The sequence below is a fragment of the Dinoponera quadriceps genome, unplaced genomic scaffold, assembly GCF_001313825.1.
Source record: "Dinoponera quadriceps isolate SergipeBrazil2010 unplaced genomic scaffold, ASM131382v1 scaffold3676, whole genome shotgun sequence".
Lineage (NCBI taxonomy): Eukaryota > Metazoa > Arthropoda > Insecta > Hymenoptera > Formicidae > Dinoponera > Dinoponera quadriceps.
In genome coordinates, this window is record NW_014559267.1 from 756317 (window position 1) to 769283 (window position 12967).

At 50.0% G+C, this 12967-nt stretch overlaps 1 protein-coding gene across 1 annotated transcript; it reads right to left on the minus strand.

Moving 5' to 3' along the window:
- Positions 1-1026: 1026 nt before the first annotated feature.
- LOC106750277 lies at positions 1027-6696 on the minus strand. The gene is made up of 2 exons (XM_014630494.1): positions 5977-6696; positions 1027-2994 (listed from the first exon to the last, which is right to left on the minus strand). Exons 1-2 carry the CDS (start codon positions 6235-6237, stop codon positions 1684-1686), a joined length of 1572 nt encoding a protein of 523 aa, XP_014485980.1. The 5' UTR covers positions 6238-6696; the 3' UTR covers positions 1027-1683.
- Between the last annotated feature and the right edge of the window lie 6271 nt (positions 6697-12967).

The window sequence follows — 12967 nt, forward strand, 5'->3', positions numbered from 1 at the left end:
GCCAATATACAAGCTATATGAAGCAATGAAACTATTTACTATATAAATCTCGAACACTTTTGTAAATGTAAAACCCCTCCATCTTTATCCAGCATCGGATAAAGTCGGACACCCGGTCGTTGATGGAAATATTTTTGCTTCTCGAAGATATCCGGAAGGTGGTGATAATCATCGACTTCAACCTGTACGATAAGAGAAATTTTCAATAATAATAACAAACTAATAATAAATAAAAATAATAATAATAATAACAGCAAACATTCCGTTCTATGTGGAGACGCTTCTTCCTCCTCTTCCTCCAGCGAGACACGCGACTCCGAAAAATCCTCCTTTCCTGAGGACGTACGTAATGGGACATGGGTGGGACGCGCGGATTCGAGATCCCCGTTAATCTTCTCGTTACTCGCGGACACGCGATATCCGAAGCGAAGGGGGGGGGGGGCAGTTTAACGTCGTAATATATTCGCGACGGGTAAGAATCCGAAGTGTCAAGGTCGCGCGAGTTTCTGCCCCTCCGAGTCTTCGTCCGGCCAAGACGCGACGGCGACAAATCGACCGGCCGGCTAATGACAGAGAGAGAGAGAGAGAGAGAGAGAAAGAGAGAGAGAATACCACCCGGGATTGTGATGTAAATTCCCGCGGCACGTCCGCGAAGGCAGCCAGGAATTAAAAGCCAACGTGGATAATTAAAGTCGCGACTCGGATTCGCGATGATTCGCGGATTCCTTTCTCTTTCTCTCTCTCTCTCTCTCTCTCTTGTTCCCTCAACGATGTCCGCGAAGATTTGAATAAACGCGAGGGGCCGATTGCCGGCCTTCAAGAACCGATCGCTATTCTTCGCGCAACCGGACAGCCGGACGGCTCAATTTAAATCCCCGAGCGGATTGACACTATCGGACACTTGGTGTGTCCTCCGCGAGCGAAGAGAGAGGCATTCAAAGTCCGAGTCAACGGTCCAATGTCCACTGCGCGTGACAAAGAAAGGTGGTGGACATATCATATTGTGCGCAATTGATACTTTGCGTATGCTTTTTCTTTCATCTTTTAATAAATCGTACAATAATTTGACACACAGGAATGTTAAGGCGTTCGTAACGAGGGAGCGTGCGTTACAAAAGAAGTCGCTGTGAATAAACAGGCGAGGACGAGTAATAATGATGATGTCCGCATTGTTAAAAGCGAGCTACCACGAACAGCTACACTGCCGTGCGTCTCGAACTCGCGGAGCTTCTCCGCCGAAAACGCTTAAAAAATGCCTTATCCCAGTTCTTTGAGCAATACAATAGTGACCGATCCGCATAAAACCTTCGTCTCGATCCTTCGAAGATCCTTCGAAGTAAGGGAGAATTCCTGCCGGGGTGTTTCGTTTCAGGGGAGGGCAAGCTCACCCTCGACGATCACGATTTCGAACGGAACTTCTGAAACGGAGTGAATCGACATCGAATATTTGGCTCTCGCAGTTTTGACGTTCGTCGTCCGACATTAATTTCCGCTTCTCGCAGCAAGACAAGCGAAGTCTACCGATTACCAATTCGCGTCCGCACGATTATTCGAAGATAAATCCTACACAGTAAAAAAAAAAAAAACGAGAAAATTCGTCGGGAAATATCGTGAGAATAAATATATGCGAAAACCGGAGGGAGTCGAGCGGCCTCCACGAGGCTGGACGGGACCGACTGCTCTTCACTTGGTCACCTCGATCTTCTCGTTCAAGTGTATCTGGTCGCGTTGATGGGAGGACTGGGCGATGGGCGCCGCCAGGATCGGCCAGTTAGCGAACGCTCGCACGTAGGGAGTCGCCAGGTACAGATGAGTCGGCTCGCTCACGAGCGGCAGAGCCAGCTCGAGCTTGGCGTTACGATGGATCTGAGTCCTGCTCTGGCTGGAGACCGCGGTGACAAGCGGGAGAGCCTCCCTGGCGACGACCGGGATCGCAGCGACCGTCGTGCCGACTATCGTCAACGGTGCGGCGTCGATCTTCACGGCGTCCTTGCGATCGGCGCCCTCCAGTCCGAGGTTCTTGTGAAGCTGAATGCGATTCTCGTTGTAGCCCGACAAGGTAGCCACCAACGGCAGCGTCTCCAGTTGATACTTCACAGCAGGTGGGCTGCTGCTGACCTGCGACGACGCTGCTGTCATCGGTCGTGCCGTCGTTTCCGGACCCTCGGCAGCTTTTTCAGCCGGTGCCTCGGCGCGAAGAAGAGCGCTGTGCACCTGGAACCAACTCTGATGCGAGCTCGCCAACGGCGCTTGGCCGGGAAGGATCACCGTCTCGTACACGGGCTCGGTGAGCAGCCCGACCGTCGGTTGAACAGCCTTCAGCCGGATGTCGTCGCTGTGAACGTCGACGCGACTCTGAGACTGCTGAGACGTCGCTGCGACGGCGCTCAGTCTCGGGATCAGCGCCGGCTCCAGGAGGCCGTAAACGGGCGCAACGATGGTCTCGGCTTTCCTCGCCGACTTCGCCGGCAGTTCCTGGGAAGTCGCCGGCTTCGCTGGCTGGCCGGCTTGGTCTTCTTCCTGGGAACGCGGCTTTTCTTCCGTCGGGAGATTATCTCGATCGGCCGGCGATGGTGCCTCGGCGCTGCGCTTCCTGCGGCTCGAACGCTCCTCCTTCGCCGCTTCCTGCGCGGCTCTCGCGTGCTCCTCCAGGTGGGCGTTCTTGGCTAAGAGGACCTCGCCGGTCTCCGTCGGCAGATCGCCGTCGGTCGGCAGGTTTGTCGCGGCTACGCGGAAGCCGCTCTCGTCCGCGACGTAGAAGACGGATTGCAGGATTCCGTGTGCGTCGACGTAGCTGTAGGACCCGCGCGTGACCCCGTCGAGGCCCCGCACTTCCTCCTTGGCGGACGGCCCGCCGGCGTAGCTGTACGCGTGCACCCCGTTTCGCGTGTCCTGCGACTGTTGGTACACCGGAAGCGGATCCGCGAGATAGGCGTAGGGCAGCAGGGTCAACGGCGCGGCCGCCGCCACGCTGAGGATCGCGAAAACTGGAATCTGCGGAGTATAAGATTTTTATCCTCTCTCTCTCTCTCTCTCTCTCTCTCTCTCTCTCTCTCTCTCTCTCTCGGGAACACGGAAGCCGTTAACGACCGCCTTCTCCCCGTCATTCCGCGATGTTGTTTCCAATCTTATCTTAATCGGGGATTACTGGAAGAAGCTCCGAACTCGCCGGCGTTCATCGAATTTGTTTCACGTCGCGAATGCTCACGGTAGGATCTCTCAAGTTAGAATCTGGATAAAACGCACTGGACAAACCAGGCCAGCCACTTTTCATAAAGAAAAAGAAAGAAGAAGAAATATCCAGACACGTCTAACTATCGGAACGCTCGTTATGGACACGCGATTTGTCGGTCCCTTCGCGAAGCCTTCGCGAGAATTATCATGACGGGAATTTTCGCGAGAGTCCCTTTCCGAACGAGAGGCACGAGAGAGGTGAATGGTCGGCGAGACGAATTTTACGCCCGGTATCGGCGGTGTGAGGCGCAACGCCGGCACTTGCAGCCGGCTCACACGTGGGACGGGGTAAGTTTTATACTTGCATGAGCCACTCGGGAGATTCAACCTCTCTTTACGATCCAATAAGGCCTGAAGAAGCGGCGACAGGCCGTTCGCAGGGAGAAGTGATGGAGCGCAATCGCCGAACCGCGCGAGAAGAAGCCGACCGGTCTGATCGGGATTTTCGTTTCAAACCGTCCCGCGCTGACGCGCGAACAAAACGTTCCCTTATCGTCAGACGCGTGCAAGCTTTTTTAAGAAAAAGTTAAAAAAAAAAGTCTGTCTTGGACCACGAAACTGCTCTACAGTTTAATAGATTTATTCGCAGATTCGAGCATCACGAAAAGATGATCAGCTTTTCCTGATACGAGGGCGATTTCTTTCATTCCGGATGGAAATATTTATCATAGTATAATTGAATATCGGATATGTTCGTATATAAAAATACATAATTGTATATGATTATATATAATTATATATTTTTATACATGGGCATATTTTACATATGATTATGTGTTATATTATTATTATACGCCTTATATTATACAATATATATATGTAAAATTTTCTCCCGGAATCACAAAAAATGTATGACGCCAAATAAATCTCATGAATTTATCTCTTTCACACTACTGTGTGGCGACACGCGTGTCCCGGGTAAATTCAAAACCTGCCGTTAGTTTATATTAATCAGTGTTGATCGTTATTAATATTGTCGCCCGAACAATAGTAAGTTATATCATAATTCTTACCAATAGATCAATCAATGTCCCAATAAGTTACTATTAAAAACTGAAATAATCCTCATTAAAAATACACCATTAGAGATACATTCGGGGATAAGAGAGTTAAATAATCGAACAGCGTGATTGGACTCAAACGTTGAGAAATATAACATCGAAATCGGAATCTTCGTTCGAATTGGCGATGCGAAAAATCCCCGAGAACCACAGAATCGCGTTATTATTAGTTTACGAACGCAAACAAGGAGCAGGACTCACGCGATGCGCCTCTCCTTCGCGCTCGAATGAATAACTTTACTTCGGAAACGGCGGACGGCGCGTTGTCTACAATATCTAACGATTTAAGCCACTATAAACGCTAAGCAAGCAGCTGTAAAACCGCCGTATCCCGTAAGACCAGCGGGGGGAAAAGTTACGTCGCGGTGAAAAACAACGGAGGGGATTCTCTCTCTCTCTCTCTCTCTCTCTCTCTCTCTCTCTAGGTAGCCGGTGGTGCGCCGAATAAGCAGAGTGCCATTCAGCGGAGGCTACGTCGCCGTAAAACGCGCTGCGGTCGCGCACTCGAGCCGCGGATTTTACACGCGTTTATTTTTCAGTACTTTTATATCTCGACGAAACGCGAGTAGCCCGAGAGAGGCGGAGGCGAGAGAGAAAGAGGAGAAGAGAGAAAGAGAGAGTGGTCTCTCGCGCGCGCACAACCCCGGCAAATAAATTATGCCGCCCACTCATACATCACTCCCGCGGATGTTCGCCCACCACCCCCGTCACCGAGTCCGTCGCGCTATTCACCACCTGCAATAAAGACCCCGGCGCTTCGTTTACGAGCGTCGTGCACATAGTAGGCTGAAGTAACGACTATTCCATGCGTCTCGACAGCGGTCTCGTGTACCGAAAACTATCCGATTTAATTATCGACAACCTGAACGAAGATCGATGAGTTTTACTCGACGAACGATTCTCTCTCTCTCTCTCTCTCTCTCTCTCTCTCTCTCTCTCTCTCTCTCTCTTGAAAGTTGAGTCGCGCTCTTTTGTTTTCTCTTCCTCTTGTATCAACCCTAGCTCGCTACATCCCGGTCCAGTGGATCGCGTTTTTCGGTTTTCTAGTTTCCACACATGGCGTACTATATTTTTTTTTAAGATAGTCAGTCCGCTATAACGAGCGAACATTATTTTTTCTTAAATCGCGCTTGTAAATCCAATTGAGAATTTTTTTCCGAAAACACTCTTTTTCTTGTGATAATAAGTTAAATTTAAGCCTCAATCATATTCTTAACCTAACATCGCAAACGTCTTATTCCGACTCTGTATTTCTGATTCCCATTACAAGTTTAAAAACATTAATCGGAATGAAAATAACAAAGCAGCAAAAGTCGAGCCGGTCTCACGGGCCGGAATGTGGTGAACTGAAGACTCGAAGATAAGTGTGGCTAGCTAGGATTAATTTCCCATCTTTAATTGTAAATTAAATTCAATAATGTTAATTCCCCTTCTTTTCCCTGTATCAGTACACGAGGTCGCGATCGAAGCACCGAGAGACGTTTATCGCAGTGGGTGTTGCGCGTTTCGCGCCGATAAGCCGCCCTTCTCGCTCAGGACGGCTTCTCGCAGTCCGGTCGAAGAGAGAATTTCATAAAGAGCGTTGGACAAGAGGACTCTTTAGGAAACGACGCAGATGAAGAGGGACTGAGAGAGAGAGAGAGAGAGAGAGGAAGAGAGAGAGAGAGCAAGTTACGCTTACCAGTGCCTGCATCGTGCTCGATGTGTTTCTGCCGACCTCCTTACCGGCTGAAGGACTGTCCGGGCTATGCACCTTGCACCCGATCTGGTTTTGACTTATATACGCGGCTGCGAGCCGCGCGGGATGTCTTCGAACCAGGAACCCGAGGAATCGCCGAAGGACAAGGCGGATCCGCTCGCTGAGACGGGATACGTCGATCCCGGATCGATCCTGGATCCCCGCGTGTTTCCTCGCCCACCATGCAGCAGCAGCCGTCGTCATCGTCGCCGCCGCCCTCGGCCTGGCAATTTCGTGCGAGTCGTAAAGCGAGGAAAGTCACCGCGTACCGGATCCGACGCGTTGCTTTTCTTCGTAAGACGAACGGACGGACGGACGGATCGCCGTAGGAATTCGACCGTCCTCGCGATTTTCTGACTCGAAATTTTGGCCCGACGTTAAGTCTTTAATTTTATAACACAGCAAGAGCTGAGGCAGCAAAATAGGATCGCACACAATTCCAATTCTAATAATATAATTTTCTATTCTAATCTCGGTGATATATTAAATTTCCATGTTTCGTTGTTTCGCCGTTTTAGCGTAGAATCAAAATTAAATCTGTGGAATCAAATCAGTTAAAATTAATGAATGTCAATGTCGTCAAAGTAGGTTTTCAGAACACTGGAAAAAGGATTTGGCAATAACTGCTGAAATTTGGTGAACATCTGTCGACCTGACATTCGATTGTTGCAATTCAATAATTCCGTTCCGTGTACTAAACACATATATATATATATATATATATATATATATATATAAAATATGCACGGAATTGCAGTACCATATGTGCAACGTGTAGAACTAAATTATTCGGCTGCGGTAATCGAATGTATGGTCGGCAATTATTCACCAAATCTTAGCATTCATCGCCAAATTGCTTCCAAATTCTTTCCCCTTTCCTCTTCCTCTTAACGAAGGGAGAAGTCGAGCGGATGTAATCCGCACTTTTTGTATCAAATTTTCACAGAGGCTGGAGAAACATTTTGCTTCTGCTGAAAAGCACCGGCGATTGGTTGGACCAGCCGCGTGCTCGCGATTGAGGAGCGTCATCGGGGCGCTGGCGAAATGTTTAATCCTTCGCAATGAGACCCCGACGGGACCCTTGATGATTATCCGTTACGATCCGCACGAAGAAGGGGAGATTTTTGCGTGCGATAACGCGCACAATTACGGCGGGAGTCGTAGTTAGAGAGCGTGAAAGGTTGAATGGGAGCGCAGGACGAAAAGAAAAAAGAGAGAGAAGGAGAGCTCCGGGTGCGCGGAACTGGTTCGATTTACCGGAGGTCGTTCGACGATCCCAATCGCGCGCAGATGTGGAATCTCGCCGATGGTGGTAACGCGAGAGCCCGGGCTTTCTGGTTTCGCGCACCGGAGGCTACGCTCGACCTCGGCTTACCAAGCTTCATTTGCCACGCGGTGACGCGCTTAATGAGATCGTACGGAGACTGAGAGTTCCGGTTATCCGTGCGTTATTGAATCGGCGAGCACTCGATCGGCATAAAGGCGTTCGACGGACACGCGAAGGTGAGCCGCGAAGGGTCGTCGCGATCTCCCGTCCCCCGAAGACGTTCTCCAGGGTGACGGCGAAGCGCTTTTGTTCAGCTTACTCGCTACTACGGTTTGTTCGGAGAACTCTCTCTTTTACCGAGATCACATCTCTAGCAGAAATTGAACCTTGCGAGTGTCTCGTCACAAGATAGCAAATCTGTGTCTAACGTCGCTACACACAGAGAGAAAAAGATTTCTTGAAATTTAGCGTTTCCATTTATTCGACGAAAATTTGTTTCAGTGAAAACATTTTATCGTCTCATTCAAGAGGACTCTATTATTTGACAGAAAGAACGTTGTTATTGGAAATAATCCGTCCCAAATTTGGAGAGCAGAATTGTAAATGTTGAATAAAGATAAACTTGATTGTAAGGGAGGTCTCACGGTGCGTCGCGCACACGCGTGTAACGCTGGTAGCGAATCGAATCCGGAGACACGGTTTCGTTGGATCTCATGGAAGGAGAGGAAGGGAAGGGGGAGATCGAGAAAAGGAGTTCGCGTTTTCATTATTAACGTAACATTGCCATTATAATTGCCACGCCGGTCCGAATGACACCAAGGCCGTCCGCTCGCGGTAATCTCGAGGCTCGTTTTTACGCGCGCGGTATCCGTTTTGTATGAAACGTGTTCCCCTTTCGGGTACGCGTGTTGCGCGCGTTTAATAATAAAGTGCATACCGAACTGAGAGCCATACATGTCATAAGTTCAGCAAACAGGATCAAGTAACAAGCTTTTAATTTTCCTGACGGTGCGCCGGGGGAGGAGAGAGAGAGAGAGCCCCGATATGTTACTCTGCTTATTGCCTCTTCCACGGAGCTGTGTGTATCTAATAAACCGCGTGCTCGCATCGGCGAGGAAAAAATTCCTGCGCGCTCTCGCGCTCACGGTGACTATTAATTATCATAGCCGGAGGCGGGGGAGAGGGGGGGAGGAGGCGTACAATGCAAAACCGTATACACGGTTATATTCGTGCGCGACGCGATGTTAAACTAGAATCGATCAGCGCAGAAGTATCTCCACAACCGACTCGAGCGTACAAATATTCGGAATATCGAGCCTTCGCGGCTTCCCAATCTTTTCTCTAAAGTGGAATCAATGTATATATATATATATATTAGAGGAAAAAAAATCAGCAACACTTTACCTAGATACGATAGTCTTATGGAAATTATTGCGCATTTCATTGCGAAACAACTACTTTTCGAGATGTTTGAAGATCGACGTTTCTAGAAACACATTCGTGTGTGATATCTGTAGGAAATTATCACTGAAATAAACAAAAGCATTAAAATCACATTATTATGTACACTTGTACACTTGTGTGTACGTTACACTTATTGTATATCCTTACGTGTCACCTTTGATCTGACATATTTTGTTAAAACTTGAGCAATTTCACGACATATATCGCTTCTTCGCGATCGATCTCGACGTCCGATAGGTGGGAATGAATGATATCCCGCCGGGAACACGAAAAGGCGACATTCATCGATCATCGTCACTTCCTCCCGCAATTCGCGGATTAGAAAGGAGATCCCGGGATGACCGCCGGTCGGCGGGGCGCGGCATTCCTCAATCGCGGTTTACTCGAACGGCCTTGATTACCGCCGCGACACGGCGGTCGTGTTCGGCGAAATTGTTCGCCTGCCTTTTTTACCTCTTTTTCCCCAGGCGCCGACCGCAGACGTCCAGGAATCCTTCCCCTGGCACAATAAAATCACATGACCCTCGTCCTTGGCGGTGTGCCGGTTGCGATGACCCGGACCCGCGCGGCGCGTATGGTATCCGCGGCCAGAGGCGCGCCTCGGATGAGTATTATAATGACATAAAGGGTTGGCGCGGGGGATCAACCTGTCGGCCGCGGATATATATTTGCATATCCTGTTTCTCTGAAAAGCAACACGGGGGGTTTCGAATACGCGATCGCCGAGCGGGTCACGCCGGAACGGATAATTATTCTCGCTCGTCGATATTTTCGTCATCAGCCGCGTGTCACGCGTGCCGTCATCACGTCATCTGCCTCCGGGCGGAAAAACGATTCCGTCGGTGAATTTCCCGGCGAATTCCTTCGACTCCTGATTTCAAGAATCCCATATAATCACGATAATCTCGCGAGGGGAAAAAAAGAAAAACGAGCTCCGCCACAACTTTGTTCCATCTTCTGATCCCGCCTTTGGATCTCCTTCCTTCCTTTCTTTTCAATGCACGCGGGAATCGCGTCTTCACGAGGCTCGTATCGCGCGCGATCGGCCGTTTCGATTCCGGGCTTCGCGAGGGAAGATCTCTCATTCCCTCTCCTGGTTATCTCGCGGGCGGTATCGAGATGAAAAGTCGAGAATATAAGAAAGCGTGGGTGCGGGCGTGCGGTATCCTCGCGTTAGATATCGCGCTCGCGATCTCAAACGATACGGACTGGTACCTCCGCGATTTTTCCTTATGCCGCGCTGGCGATAAACGCGATAGAAATAGAATCGTTACGATAAGGAAACGCAACTTCCACCCCAACGTCTCCTCCCTCAACGCCTCTCCCCCCCGTTCTCGTCGATCTCCGCTTTGGACCTTGCTGCTCTCTTATTTCTCTTTTCTCTCTCTCTCTTTCTGCCTTTGTCTCTTCGTCACTGCCGTCTCTTTTCGTCGCACCCGTTTTTCTCGCCCGACAAAAACAGGTCCGCGACAATATCGAACGCCAAGTCCCACGTTCCGTCGGAAACGTTCAAACAACAGAGAGACTGTCGGTAATTCACGCCAATCGCGCGCGCGGAGATTCCAGCCACTCGGCGCATCGACGGCGCATAAATGACATTCCGCGAGTGCGAGGCATTCCGATTTCAGAGTCAACTTATCATCCCGAGCGAGCGTCACGCAGCACGACGATACTCCCTCCCCCCTCTCCTCCTTTCGAGAGGGGCGATCGACGCGGACAATAAGTCAGGCCAGAGGAATCTCGCCGGCCGAAACCCCGGATGCGAATTTTTCAGCATACAGGATTCTCACGCAGGAAATGCTCGTCAGGTTCCCCGGGTGTGATCCTCCCCGACTTCCTCGTTCTTGGCGCACTTCGCGGCCGGCCGATTCGCGACTTAATCCGCAGGACACGCCTATATCCCGTGTGAGAGACCGGCCGAAGAGAGGCGCGAAAGGTAACGGCGGCGCCGTGACCTTTCAGGTGGTCGTTTCTGCTCGTTGCTTCCGGTCATCGTCCGCGTGTGCCGGCGACCGGAGGAGACCCGTGCTTACGCCGGCCCCTACGTGGGCGCGATGATCGTTCGATGATACCCCGGCGCCGACGGTGACCCTCGGATCCGTCCATCTGTCCGCTCTTCCAGCGCGCTACCAGCCACCGTGGCGATATCGCGACGACGCAACACGTCGTGTGGGAGAGCTGCCGAGGCGTTCGTGCTCGTCGTAGGTAGCGACGAAGATAGCAGCCAGTCTTGTGCTTTTTCGGATCGACGTAGAAACGAAAGTCGGCGCAAGTCGTATTACGGGAAGTTACACGGCTCTGGCGCGATATACGATGAATAATCGGCGGTAAAAGCCTAAATATCGATGTTACTATATAGTACTATTAAGGGAAATTAAAATTTAAACAAAGTCAAAATTCTCAGTCAACGTAACGTTGCGATAGGTTAAATGTTTCATACAAGCATATATCAAAATATTTTGGTATATGTTTGTGAGGGAAATGTAATTTGTCGTAATGTCACATTAATAGTACTATAACATCGGTACTTAGGTCTTATTGCCATTTTCCGATTATTGAGTAGTTCAAATCAATCGATAATTGTGAAGAAAATAATCTTCCTTTCTCACTTTGCATATTTCTTATTAATATTAATAACATAAGATATACATTTAAAGCCGCTGATGTGGTCATTAATTCATCATTTATCTTCAAGAAACATTTACTTTTCACAGGAAGCCTTCATCTCCTCCCTCGGTTTCTTTTATTGTGTTTTAAACTAAAATTTACCTCTAATATCTCACTCCTGATTCTCTATATTTAATTCCTTGTTTTTTATCCCTTTCATCGTGTCTGAGCCCAAAGAGAGCAGCAAGGACGGCGGGAGAAGAACCTCGAGAGAAAGAGAGAAGAAAAAAGGGTAGGAAGAGAGAGAAAGAAAGAAAGAAAGAGAGAGAGAGAGAGAAAGAGATGATAATGGTCGGACCGTGAACACGGCAGAAACACTCGATTACTCGCGCACTCGCTCGCTACTCTCCTCTCTCCTCCTCCGCGCCGCTCCGTAGGTCAAGACACCTCTTATTTCCTTAACCCAGCGCGACTCACGGTGTGACTTCAAAGTAACGCACCGCGGCCGGCGGTGGTGCCTTTTTCCCACCGACGCCGCTTCTGCCGCCGCAACAATATGCGGGGAGAACTTATGGTCTCGCGCTCTTGAAGCCCGATGGTAATGACTCACTATGACTGCGTATATTTGCGATTTTCGACGGCTCCCCGCTAGTGGCCATCGGGGGTCGGTAGCGCGGTAGCAAGATAAATCACTTGCGCGCGATGATTTCCCCTACGACTCGTGGGACTCGTCGGACTGCGCAACGGACGTGTCCGATGAAAGAAAGAGAGAGAAGGAGAGGGACAATATTCCTCATCACGACTGATAGCTCGGGCTTCCCTCGTCCTGACGTCGCACGTTCTTGCGAGTTTCGCGCGTTGCAACCGCGCACATGGTGTCTTAACGATCGAACTTGAGGTTGGGATCCTTGAAAAATTCGAGGTGAACGTATACGACATACAACATACACGTACACGTTAGCAAGGTGAATTTGCCAATTTAACATTATATCTGTGCGCTCTTCCAACACTTTCTCCGTATCAAAGTGGCGCGAAATTTCCGTGGATCGTTTCTAAAATTTTTTACCCTGCAGATGGACAACTGTCTCGAATCACAATCGTGTTTACGGAACGTACTCCACTTCGATTTACATCGGCAATTCATCGGTAATAGTGATTTATCCGCTGCGCGAGATCACGGTCGTCCGCAGTGGCGATCGGCGGTGCCTCGAGCACGCGAGGAAGGGGAATCGTCAGGCGCAACCGCCGTCATCGCCTCCTCCTCCTCCTCCTCCTTTCGCCAGAGTCCGTTTCCCTTCGTGAACGCCCGGTGTTATGTCCCGGCAAGACGGCCTCTCTTAGAATTCCAACAAGATGCACGCGTCCGCGGACAGTAAAATCCATCCCCGGGAAAAAATCGCCGGTGGAAGCCGCGCGCGCGGACCACACCCACGCGACTCGTCCGCCGCCGAGACCCGGCCACATATTTGCGGAGGTCGTCTTATGTCGTAAACAACATAAACATAATGCAGCCGAGCGCGGTGGACCACACCCGGCGCGCGTACGCACGCACATACGCATTGCGCGCGTATCACGTGCACGAAGAAGGGGGGGGGG